This window comes from Dermochelys coriacea, chromosome 1, assembly GCF_009764565.3.
Source record: "Dermochelys coriacea isolate rDerCor1 chromosome 1, rDerCor1.pri.v4, whole genome shotgun sequence".
NCBI classification, from domain to species: Eukaryota; Metazoa; Chordata; order Testudines; family Dermochelyidae; genus Dermochelys; species Dermochelys coriacea.
In genome coordinates, this window is record NC_050068.2 from 350,890,173 (window position 1) to 350,903,358 (window position 13,186).

Genomic DNA, 13,186 nt, shown 5'->3' on the forward strand with positions numbered 1-13,186 from the left:
GTCATCTGCCATTTTGTTGCCAAGTCACCCAGTTGAGTAATTTTGTATCATCTGCAAATTATGCCACCTCACTGTTTACTGCTTTTTCTAGATCATTTATGAATATGTTGAACAACGCTGATCTGAATACAGGCCCCTGTGGGACACCACTACTTTATTTCATTCTCTCCATTCTGAAAATAGGCCTTTTATTCCAACCTTTTGTTTCCCATTTTTTAACTGAGTTGCCTGGCAATGCTTTCAGGATCATCCTTAATTTAATTTAATGAGAAGCCTTTTGTTATCTTAATCCCCCTGCCCAAGTGCAGAAGCTGAGAGTAACACAGAATGTATTACATTCCTCACTCAAGCTTAGGAAAATCTGGGTCGCTTTCCTGCAAAGACTCCCACAAACTCTTACCGCGAACTACGTGATTGGCCTTCAAGAAACCAAAGAAAATCTGTCTAAGTCTTTGCAGGAAAACACTCTTTGCTAAAGCAGGTAATACAACGAGAAACTCCACACTGGTACTTAGGGCCTGCAGAATGCTTTCAACCACTCCAAGAGCACGATTCTTCTATCACTCCAGGGCTTTGAAAATTGCAATTTGAGAAGTGCCCAGTGGCCCTGACTCCACAGGAAGGAATTTCGTCTGATGGAATTTTTAATCAAGGAGGGAGGAACAAGGAAAACCAGAAGACCGATATTATGATGCAGCAGAATTTTTAATGCAAATGCAATTGGCAGTACACAGTTACAGGAAGAAATAGTACAGAGCAGAAAGAATGTATTTCCAGAGTTTCAAGAAGGCCTGCGGCCAATCACAGGCCTCAATGGACTGCATTTCAGACAACATGTTCTTTGTGCTTTGTTGCAGTTGCAGAAGTTGACAAAGAAGTCCTTTTTGTAGCCATTTTAAGTTCTTTGTTTTATCCCAGTCATTGGCAAATGAGCCAAAGCAAACTAGAAGCAGAGGACTACACAGCTTCTCCATTATACATCAGCCATAGCAAAGGTCAAAGTGAGGCGCTAAAGATACGTATTGATGGAAAGGATAGAACATATGGGGCCTAATTCTCCTTGACAGTAAGGTCTCTTTTTTCCCTTGTAAAGGGACTTATAGTGATAATGAACGTAAATGACGCCTATCTTAAGGCCCTTGTTTCCTTCACGCTGCGGGCTTAGTGTAAATAGCTGGCGCGTAATTCAAAATAAGTCCACATGTGAATAAAAGAATCAGCACATGGCTGGGAAAGCACTAGCAGAAAGAGTCCTAAAGCATAACATTAGAAATGCAGCATGGCTATGAGACCAAGGTGCTGAGCACACACAGCTCCCACTGACTTCAAGTGGAGCCATGTTTGCACAGCACTTCTGAAAGCCATGCCCAAAAGATCGGGGGTGAATCTGTATCTTGCTGTTCATTTCCTGGTTCTTCCTTCTTCCACGGATGTTCCTGCTGGGTTTAATATGGCCCACAATATCCACCAAGATACCTACGGCCATATCCCCCGTATCCCCATAATCCCCCATTACCATAAAGGCCTGGGTAACTGCAGTATCCCCCGTGGCCCAATAATCCCCCGTAACCGTAAAGGCCTGGGTAACTGCAGTGTCCCCCATGGCCAAATAATCCCCTGTAACCGTAAAGGCCCCCGTAACCACCATATCTCCCTAAACCATACAACCGTCCATAACGGCCTCCATAGCCGTACAATCCCCCCAAACCAAATGAGCCTCCAAAACCAGCTCCGACCACAGGTGCTCCTACGGCTGCTACTTCGCTCTGCTGAGGGAAAGAGCTGAGAATTGGTCCGGGGAGGGTCACAACAACCGGGGAGGGTCTGATCAGCACTTCGGAGTCAGGGCACTGCCTAACGCACGGCTCGTTGCAGCTGCCAGTGATTGGACTGGGTCGGGCCACCCCGCATTCTGGATAGCAGAGGCTGGAGAAAGTCATCTTTCTGGGATGGAGTTAAACCTGTAACACACAACAGGGACTAGAGTAAAGAGATGGTACAAGTGCCAGTGGAAGAAAGGCTTCAAAGCTTGGTTACAATTGTAGTGAGGTCAGCATGGGGCCCAAGAGAGAGAGGAGAAGTGGATTTAAACTCTTTGTATGTGGTCATGTATTTGTTCCTATTTTCTCTTTCTATGCCTCATGTCCACTCGCACTAAACTTCCCTCCCAGCAGGCTCCTTTGATCCTCTCAAAAAGACTTTGTCTGAAAAACGCTGACTGGAATAAGTGTGACTATTTCTGTGCTGGACACCTGGGATTCTGGGTCCATTTTAGACATTTATCAAAGAGAAGATGGCTGGGATCATGGTAATCAGATTGTTTCCTTTGAGGATTTAACCTCTGCATGCAAACCTGTTCAGTCTGTATCACAGTATGGCTCTTGGTTTTCCAAACCTTGGGAGTCACCAATACTTGCTAAAACAAGAAACAGAAACTTTTCTTTTCTCCAAACAATTCACTACAGAGAAACTCCTCAGCTGGGGTTTAATGGGTTTAGTTCCACTGACTTCCATGGAGCGACACTAAATTACACCGTATGAGGTATGGGTATTTCTGCTCAGAAGAACATAGGAATTGCAAGCTTGGATCACACCTCTTGTCATCTTAATCCATCCTCTTGTCCTCAGTAGTGAGGGGTCACAGCTGCTTAATAGAGTAATGTAGAAAGCCACTGAATTGTTTTTTTCTGTACTAACCTGGGAAAATTTCTTCCTAATCCAGCAAAGTGAAAAATGGTTAAGGGACTTTCTAAAGTTACTGAAAAGTTTTCAGTGCCCTAATTCTTCTTCCAGTTAACAGGAAATATGTTTCTGAATTGCATGTGTTGCTCTTAAAGTCTCTCTTCTAGCTTCAGATCATCAATCTACTTGCGCCTGCGACTGAATCACGACTCAGGATAGTTATGGACGAACAGCGTGATCCCTGACAAAAATCACAGTGAGCACATGCAAGATTCCGTCTTCAATTAAAAGAGGCCCTCTCGTGATATCTCTGTGGTTAGAAAGAGATTGAGTGGAATTGGACTTACCCAGTTGACTGAGGAGATGAAGTCTGGAGAAGTGTTTAGAATAAATCTGAATCGTGAGTGCTTTTATACCGTTCCTAGGACTGCCTGGAGGATCTGCGATGCAGTTTGTGGAGGAGGTCCTAATTAGTTACCAAACAAACTTGATTTCCTTCGCAAGTCCTCCTTGGCATGGAGCTATTTTCCTCAGCGTTGGTGATTATTGGGCTAATCTCAGGCTCAGAGGGTGTGACAAACACTTTGCACTCTTCAGCTGTCTTTCATCTTAGAATTGTACGGGCCAACTGCATTTCTCGTATCATTCCACAGATTTTATAGGTGCTGCCATTATAATGAATGTCAGGGTGATTCTGAGCAGTATCAGTAACACAAGTGGTTGTCATGAAAGGAATCCAGTTTGGTCCTTGCAATTCATGCTGGTCATGGTTGGGGGCATGGGGCAGTTCATTCTAATTGTGCTATGAAGCAAGGACTCATTTTTCTCCATTCTCACCACCTCCATTCCCAGCAGGTCAGATCCAATTCCCTTTCAAATCAATGGGAATCATTCCATTTTCTCCAGCCTGTTTCCTGTCCTGACTTTAAGTCTGAAATTCATCCTTTGGCAGAGGGATAGTACGATGCCTATAGACAAGCTTTAGTCCAATTTTAAAGTTTCAGACTTGGTCACAGCAGGGACTTAAGTTGAGCATGGGCCTTTGTGATAGCCATGTGCCCAGGGATGAAGCTTTTTCTATCGTGACTAAAACTTGACCTAACATTGGCCCTCCACTTGGGTCACCAATGCTGTCTCAAAGGGATGTCTGGAGCAGATTTGCTCATGGGTCAAAGGGAGGGATGTCAGAGAGAAAAAGGAAGCAGTGCTCTTTTACAGAAAGATTTTGAGTTAAATCTTGGAACCTGTACTCTACCAGAAACCATCTCCTTGTCCATGATCAGCCAAGGAATTGAAGTCTGGTAAGACAATGCAGTTGAGCCCATCAGGAAGCCCAGGAGAGATTAAAATGATACATTCTTGGTGAAGGAGGAAATGACTGTGGGATGAGATTTCACATAATGTCTGATGAGATATAGGGCATGTTGCAGAAAACATTCCTGCCTGAACCAGCCTGTTGTTCAAAGTGTAAATGATATCCCCAAAGCTGGGTTCCATATCCAGGGAAGAGGGCAGAAGTTTTTTGCTTAGGTTGGTAATTTACCCCAAGAGAGCACCTTTATTTTCCAATAAAAAAATCCCTCCAAAAGTAATAGAGCCCCAAAACCGGCATTGACACTAGGGGCTCCTATGGTCCCCCTTGGCTCTGCTGAGGGAAATTGTGGAAAATTGGTCCTGGGAGTGTCACGACTACCAGTGAGGGTCTGATCACTTTGGAGTCACGGCACTGCCTAACACACAGGTCATTGAAGCTGATAGCTACTGGACTGGACCATTCTACCCTATATGGATTTTTTAAAAATGCCAAAATCAAATCCCTCCAAAAGTAATAGAGCCCCAAAACCGGCATTGACACTAGGGGCTCCTATGGTCCCCCTTGGCTCTGCTGAGGGAAATTGTGGAAAATTGGTCCTGGGAGTGTCACGACTACCAGTGAGGGTCTGATCACTTTGGAGTCACGGCACTGCCTAACACACAGGTCATTGAAGCTGATAGCTACTGGACTGGACCATTCTACCCTATATGGATTTTTTAAAAATGCCAAAATCAAAGCTATGTTTGAATGAAAATGAAATAGTTCCAAATTGTGTGGCTGAAATCATGACCTGATTAAGGTAATGACAAGAGAGAGCTTGGCCTCCATTTTGTTTAAAGTGACTGTATGACTCGGTGCAGAGGTGTCTTATCCCAACAATAATTTATTAATATTGTAAGAATACAACCCTTTGCATGTGTGAAACACCAGCGAGTGTTTGTGAAGGCTTTGAACTCTGGAGTTCTGAGGTCACTGAAGAACTTCTAGTTTTCCCATGCTTACTCTCTGTGTTTGATATGCCTAGGAAAAGAGGCATGATGAGGTGAAGGTCACATGGGGTCAGTTGCAGAAACAGAAATACAACCCAATAGTCCTGACTTCTCCTAATACTGGCTGGGCTCTAGGTTTATCCCTGTTGCACTGTGTCACAAGACAAGGTTAATAACATATCTGGTTACAAAGTGCTTGCATCCTTGGATCTAAGCATCATCAATAAAAAACTGGCTAATGTTATGACCCACTTTCATTGTGGCTTCTTATATCTGATGCTAATACTTCTGCAAAGGAATTGCAAGTCTGTCAATATTCCAAGAGTGTGGTAGCATTGTAAATATTAAGTTGGAATTCAAGCTTTAAAAACTTGTCTTAAGTCATAGCACCCACCGCAATGAAGACACCAAGTGCCCTGTGTGCACTACTTTTTCTCTCCTTGGAATGACAGCTCTCTAATGGGTCACAGTAATGCAATGGTAATGAATTCTTTAAGGTTTGGGAAATGTGTTACAGAGTAGTATATCTCTTCAACATTGCCTTCTTTATACATCAGGATAATAAAGGTCCAAAGGAATTACAAGTATGAACATTTCAAGCTTGTTCATGTGCAGTGTAGGAATAAAATCTCAATATACAATTCAAACTGGGAAAAATTTTGGTACAAGAGAATTTAATTCTGCTCAAGTGTAAATACTCACCACTGAGAAAACAACTACAGGCAAAGGGAATTAGAATGCATTGCAAGACCCTCAATGGTTGATCATTGTTCACACTTAGATAAGATTTTTCACCCAAAAGTTCACCCTCAAATCATCGAACCAAAATTTAAAAAATTCCAGAATGAGCCTCTCTAAGAGTTACTCTCAGGTTAGTGACGTATCTGGAAGCATCCAGTAGGGTTCAGGTGATTCAAATTAGTGTTTGGCATGAGTAGTCCCAACTATTGGGGTTTATTTCTGACTCTGCCAATCGCTCCCTGTCTGACCTTCACCTGAATGTGCCTCTGTTTAACCCCATGGCAAACAGGTATAATTTTAACATGCAGGGTGGATTGTCAGAAGCTTCCTCTGATCTCAGCCTTTCAAAGCACTTCACAAACACTCATCAAGTTTTATGTAGCTAAAGAGATGAATAACTTAAGTAGTAATAACTTTTTACTGGGATTAGATGTTCCAACACTGAAGATTAGATGCATGTCAAGGTCTCAGATATCGCTCCAGTGGTCAGTTTGTAATTCCTAGCCTTTGAAATTGGGGCTCTTTGATTTTTGTTCCATGTACCTTTGCTTTTCCCTTTTATATATATTTTGAAGTTTAAGGGTAGATGCTGAACGAGTGTAACAGGGAACAGTTCCATCATCTTCCAATTGAAGGAATGTATTTTATCTAGACCGGGTTAGAGAAATCTTGTTGGGAATGTCTCTGTGCATACTCGGCAGCTTTACCCCCTGGTGCTCAGATCCAGCGTATTGTGAAACCAATGGGAAACATCAGGTACTGCATCTCCATTCATGAGCAGCCAGGAGAACTGGGTCTTGTGAGAGACTTCAGCTAATAAAGAAAAGGAAGAAGTACAAGACTGACAGAGTTAAGCTGAACTTCTTCAAAGGTCACATTGCTGTGGGATGAGACTGGATTAATTGCAATTCTGACCAACCTAGGGCATTCTGCAAGACCTGTCTCCCATGGAAAGCTTTTTAGCCAGAATTAGAATGATTTTTACAGTGGAAAATACACCCCCACCAGGATTTCTTTTAACCTGAGCAGCATTAAATGCAGTGTTTTCCCCAGGAATTGAAATTAGGGGGGGGAGTTCAAATTGAACTCTGTGTTCAAATTCTCTGTTCTGTCCTGAGCACATGGCAGCCCCATTGCTGGTAGTGCCTCACTCCACTCGACTGTTGGTGTTTTATAGGACAGAGATCTGTAAAAGCTACGTAGAGTTTGTGTAGAATTGAGAAGTAGCTTTTGTAGATTTTTAAGAATCAAGTCTGTGTACTCTTTCAGTTGTCTTAACAAACACTTCTTGTCCTCTTCACTTAAGGATTCAATATAAATGCCTTCATTAGTCAACTTCTTGACTGAAGTCTTTGCTTCTTCCAGTACTTTTTCAATGGATAGCTCTCTGATTGATCCAAATGTAGCTTCTATTGCTGGACAAAGATCTACTACTGTTGTAGCAGATGCCTGGATGGCATTGTTTAATGACTCAAGTGGTTTCAACAGTAGACTTACAAGAAAGAGAATAGCAATTGTCTTCTCTGAACGTAGTAGCAAAAATAATCCACGAGCCTCACTTCTTAGGTCCATCTCATCTTGGTAGATACTTTCCAAAGCCAGTAATAATGGCTGGAGTAATTTTAAGACAACAGCCAAGGATCGCTCAAGAGAAACCACAGGGTTTTCCCAGGTTGGACTAATATGAACTTCAGTCCAAGTGTATCTTCTATATTTTCCAAGATACTCAGTCTTTGTGGACTCTTTCTGAAAAAACAATATAATGAATACATTAAATTTATTGCTTTTAAAATGTCTTTTTTGAAGAGTCTGCAGCTCGTATTAGTGCTAGTTGGAATAGATGGCCTCTGCAGTGTGTATAGGAGAGATTAGGGTTACACTTTTCTCTGAGGAAAGCTTGCACTCCACCATGTCTTCCAGAGAAGTTTGCAGCTCCATCAAATGCACAAGCAGCCATCTGTTTGGGGTCCAATTGACAAGCATTTAACTCTTCTAAGATGTGGGTTGTCACAGATGCAGCCGATGTGTCTTCTATAACTTGAACGTCTAGAAATGCATCTACTGGCCTACCACTGACATCAAGTCAACATACACAATGACTTAATACTTGATGCCCATTTGCATTGGTGCATTCATCAGCCATGTATGCAAATTTTTTGAATGTGGTGAGAGAGTTCTTCACTTTTTCAAATGTTGAGTCTTTCACTGTTGCACCACATGCTTCTAGCCAGTCAGCTGAGTTTCTTGCAGAAAGATAGTGAGTATTTGCTGGTCTTGTTCGGAACCAGTGTTCAACTTCAGGATGAACAAGTGACAATGCACTTAACATTGGCCTCCAGTTTGTAGTGTGTAGCATCTCTTGCTTAAATAGAAAGTATGATGCCACAGCCATATTTGTTCACATGAACTGTGTTGTGTCTCCAGCATTCTTAACAGCCTCATTAAAACTCACCGGTGTTATCCTTGGTCAGTGGAGACTCGGAGTTCAGAGCTGTTTTCACATGAGTTCACCTCCCAGGTTGGGGGCAAGAAGACACCTCGCTCGTTCCTCCAGCTGCTCACTGTTCGCTCTGGCCACTGCTGTTTGTTGTGCCACCGTTCACTCCATCATTCTGTTGCCAACAGCTGTGCGCCGTCACCTTCTGCTGCCACCTGTCACTGTGACCTCTGCGAGTTGGTCTCTTGAAGTCCCACCCAGCTCTCAGTGATTTCAGCTGAGCTATCAGTGGGGGAACCTCGCTGCTAGTGCAGACTGGGCCGTCTCTTCCACAGAAGCACTGTCCCACAGTAGGTCTGAGCACTTAGACCTGATTATCAATTATTTCAGCTGTAGTGGTCACTTAACAAAACAAAATTCTTATCTGTGGAGCCTAATCAGCTCTGTCTTTAAACAGTGGACAGGGGCAGGTGAATTAGTACTTGTGACTCAGGGAGACCATCAAGCAAAACACCTGTGGAAGAAAACTCAGTCTTCACTCTTAGGTTATTTGCAACAAGTCAGAGACAATTTATTCATGCAATTGCAGGGAAGACAGCAATTGGACAGAGTGTCTGTCCTTAGGCAAATCTTCAAAGTACAAACAATATAAAGCAATATTTATACCCTTTCATTACATATAGTTGTGTCCTGTTTATACATTTTTCTTCTCATTATGTTAGTCAACATTGCATTCCTTTCTTATCTTAAAGCAAGGTCCCTTGTAGTTTTCCCATCCGCCTCCCACAAACCCCGCTTTCACAAATCTCGCGTTATTAGGGTTAAGGTTGGCCTGTTTCTTGCTCTGTCTCTTAACCAAACTAAAATAACTGCACACAAATCCTCTTTTCCCTTTCACACTTCCACACACCTGTCCCCACCCTCTCTCATGATGCCCTCAATCAGCACAGGCTAAGTACAGTTCTACTGCCCATTACTCATACAATAAGAATAACAACTTTTCATTACACCCCCCACCCTGCATTCTGGTGATTTGTAACCCAACAAAAGGTGCCCCAGAATCCGTAGACACCCTTTCCCTGGGGTGTGAGAGAGTGGAAATCTTCTCTAGTTTATGGGCTGCTGACCCAGCAGACAGGGCACCTTTTCCCAGACTGTGTGAAACCCTTCTTTAGCTTATCAGCCACTGACTCAGCGGACAGGACACTCCTGTGTGATTGGAAAATGGGTGGGGTACAGTCTAAGAATACCCCTACACCACTGAAGAGCACCCCTGCATACTACATATACGTACATTATGGTCTTAGGACCTGCAGGTATTTAGAAATTGGGATGTTTACACGCGTGATAATCCATCTAAACAGTTCCCACTAGAAGGTACCTTTGATCTAGATAAAATCAGACACCTCAGAGGAAGCCACAAAGAGACTCCATGGGTCTGAGGACTCCCAGGCAAAATTAAAGACTCAAGTGCAGGATTTAAAAATGAAATGTAAAGCATCCGGATGCCTCCCTACCTGAATACTGCATCAACTCCCTCAGCTCCTTTATAGCCCCAATTAGTTAAGGCTGAAAGCAAGGAGGGAAAGGAACAGGTTAATTTGAAAAGTCAGCTTGGCCTAGAGATAAAGAGAAAGCTGCTCTGCGTTAAAGGTCAAGAATCAACACAGACCATGCCAAGTACAAAAAAAAAAAAGGGGGGCAACACAAGTTGCAGGACTGAGATTAAATTTGCAAAGGTTGGCCGCCCAGTGAGACCCAACAGTCTGCCTTTGCGACTCTGGAACTGGTGTGGTTTGGGGACGCTGAAGAAGCCACAGGCAGCTGGCCTGGACTGGAATACTGAGCAAAGGTCTCTGAAAGAGATGCCCCAAGAGACCCCAGGGAGAAAAAACCCTCCCAAGAGCGGAAGCAAGTTGGAGATTTTTTTTGCAGAGTACCTCTGGACAACCTGTGCACAGGATAACCTTCCATCCACCTCTCTCTCTCTCTCTCTGTCTCTCCTACCCCCGAGCCTGGCCAGCCCGGGCAGCCTGTTTGTGAGTATGAAAAAAGGTTGCAGGTGGGTCTACCCCCAATTGTAGCAGGACTGGGCAATAAGAGGAGTTGGGAAAAAACCCTTCCATTTGGTTTTGAAAGGGTGTCTATGGACTCTCGGGCTGCACTGACCAAGGACAGCAACTGTGAGTGGGGTACAGAGAAGAGATGGGCACGTAAAAGGGACTTTTGGGTTGCTGGATTTAAGAACCTGTGGGGAAAAGGACAGGTTTTGCTCATAGTTTACGTTTATGAACCTACTTGTGGTGTTTTCCCGAATTAATGCTGAGTTAGTCCCCTCCCTTTATTAAAAGTTTTTGCTACACTCAGACTCTGTGCATGCCAGAGGGGAAGTATTCCCTCTTAGAGGCACCCAGGGAGTGTTGTGTAATTGTCCCAGGTCACTGGGTGGGGGCTCAAGCCAGTTTTGCATTGTATTGTTGAAAAGGAACCCCTAGATACTGAACCCAGCCCTTGTTACTGCCAACTCTGACTGGCAGAAGGGTTTCTTTCTTTCTTTCTTTCTTTCTTTCTTTCTTTCTTGCATCCTGGGTGTTTCGGATTTATCTCTACTGCAAAAAGATGTCTTCCTTCACAAACGTATAGAGTAACACTCCACAAAGCATGTACAACAGCTGCAACAATCCAGACGTAAGGTAGTGCCCTGACTCCACAGTGCTGATCCAACCCCCACCAGCTGTCATGACCTTCCCAGGAGCCATTCTCAGCTCTTTCCCTCAGGAAAGCAGAGTGGAATTCCTCGGGTGCAGCTGACATCGGAAGTGGGGATGGGGGCTCATGTGCTGATAGAGGCTTATAAAGTGATGGAGGATTATACTGTAACCGGTGTCCCAGTGGTTATGGGAGATTATACGGTTATGGTGGCCAATACAGTTAGGATGGGCTTCATGGTCACAGGGGCTCATACGGTTGTTGGGGAAAACAGGGTTAGGGGGCATGGTGATGGGGTCATCAGTCCTAAATGGAAACTGTAGACCATCTAACACCCAGCAGGCATATCCATGGAAACAGAAAGAAGCAGGAAATGAATGGCAAGATACAGATTCAGGTCTGATTGCATAGGCTTGGCTTTGAAAAGTGGTGAGTACACTGAACTCTGTGTGAAATAATGAGAGAGCTGCATTTCATCAGCACCTCTGCAAACATTCCTATTGTTTGCCATGTTACCCTTGATTGGTTTTGTCTAATGCCTTCCTGGCTATGGGCTTCCTCTCTTATCAACCCACTGTGCCTGATGCTCAACTACATGATGGGTTTTACACTACACTGTAGAGTGCAAATGAAGCTGGGTCCATAAGGTGTACGTTATCTACATCTACATTGACTTGAATGGCTCTTTCCCATGCCAGAGCACTGTCAGAAGGATTCAGTGTTAATGAGAATTAGGCCAGGTGATTTCCTATCCAGGAATATGGACTGTTTCTTTCTGCCCTTTAAGTTTCTAACAGTAGCTGCATAACGGAGATGTTTTTTAAACCTCTGATTTTATTGTGTTTTGTTTTAGTTGAGACTGAACAGGGTGAAACAAGTAATTAAAAATGGTGGCAGACAGACTTGATTCTCAAAAAGAAAAGGAGTACCCGTGGCACCTTAGAGACTAACAAATTTATTAGAGCATAAGCTTTCGTGAGCTACAGCTCACTTCATCGGATGCATTTGGTGGAAAAAGCAGAGGAGAGATTTATATACACACACACAGAGAACATGAAACAATGGGTTTATCATACACACTGTAAGGAGAGTGATCACTTAAGATAAGCCATCACCAGCAGCAGGGGGGGGAAAGGAGGAAAACCTTTCATGGTGACAAGCAAGGTAGGCTAATTCCAGCAGTTAACAAGAATATCAGAGGAACAGTGGGGGGGGGGAGGGAGAAATACCATGGGGAAATAGTTTTACTTTGTGTAATGACTCATCCATTCCCAGTCTCTATTCAAGCCTAAGTTAATTGTATCCAGTTTGCAAATTAATTCCAATTCAGCAGTCTCTCGTTGGAGTCTGTTTTTGAAGCTTTTTTGTTGAAGGATAGCCACTCTTAGGTCTGTGATCGAGTGACTGGAGAGATTGAAGTGTTCTACAACTGGTTCTTGAATGTTATAATTCTTGACATTCTTGACATTAAAGCTTATGCTCTAATAAATTTGTTAGTCTCTAAGGTGCCACAAGTACTCCTTTTCTATTTGCCATTTTGTTGCCAAGTCGCCCAGTTTTGTGAGTCCTCTGCTGTCAGCTTTGGATTTAATTATTTTGAGCAATTTTGTATCATCTGCAAATTATGCCACCTCACTGTTTACCTCTTTTTCCAGATCATTTATGAATATGTTGAACATTGGCTGGTTCCAGTACAGGCCCCTGGGGGGCACCACTATTTACTTCTCTCCATTCTGAAAATGGGCCATTTATTCCAACCTTTTGTTTCCTATCTGTTAACTGGATTGCCTGGCAATGCTTTCAGCATCATCTAATGATCCTTAATTTCATTTAATGACAAGCCTGCCTCTTTTTATAAACAAACTCCCTGCCCCAAGGGCAGAAGCTGGGAGAAGCACAGTACTTATCACATTCTACACTCAAGCTCTGTCTGGGGCTAGGGTGTGGACTGTGAGCAGACTTTTGGTGCAAAGCATGGGGAGGGGGGCAGGAATCACTATGGGTCGGTCCAGTTTTTATGTGGGCCCCTCCTCTTACCCACGAGACTCCAGCCTCAGTCTTGGCCAGAAGTGGGAACCGGGTCAGAGTAAGAATGACACAGGTAGCTGTGGGGAACTGTGGCCCATCCACCTGCCATGTGTGGGGGGTGCAGCAGCCAGGGATATGGGCTGGGGTCTGCTCTTGGGCCTCCCCAATCTGTCAGATGTGGGGGGGAGGGCTCCCCAGCCTGGATCAGCTTTCGCTTGGCCAGGGGGATGGGGCCTTGGGGAAGAAGAGAGGCAGGAGTGGGCCCACAAAGGGGGCCAGACCTCG

The 13,186-nt window shown here is 43.9% G+C and overlaps 1 protein-coding gene across 1 annotated transcript; it reads right to left on the reverse strand.

The window, feature by feature from the left end:
• Positions 1 to 1,191: 1,191 nt before the first annotated feature.
• LOC119861006 (claw keratin-like) lies at positions 1,192 to 3,056 on the reverse strand. Its single transcript, XM_038415372.2, has 2 exons — positions 3,030 to 3,056; positions 1,192 to 1,961 (listed from the first exon to the last, which is right to left on the reverse strand). Exon 2 carries the CDS (start codon positions 1,938 to 1,940, stop codon positions 1,446 to 1,448), a length of 495 nt encoding a protein of 164 aa, XP_038271300.1. The 5' UTR covers positions 1,941 to 1,961; positions 3,030 to 3,056; the 3' UTR covers positions 1,192 to 1,445.
• Between the last annotated feature and the right edge of the window lie 10,130 nt (positions 3,057 to 13,186).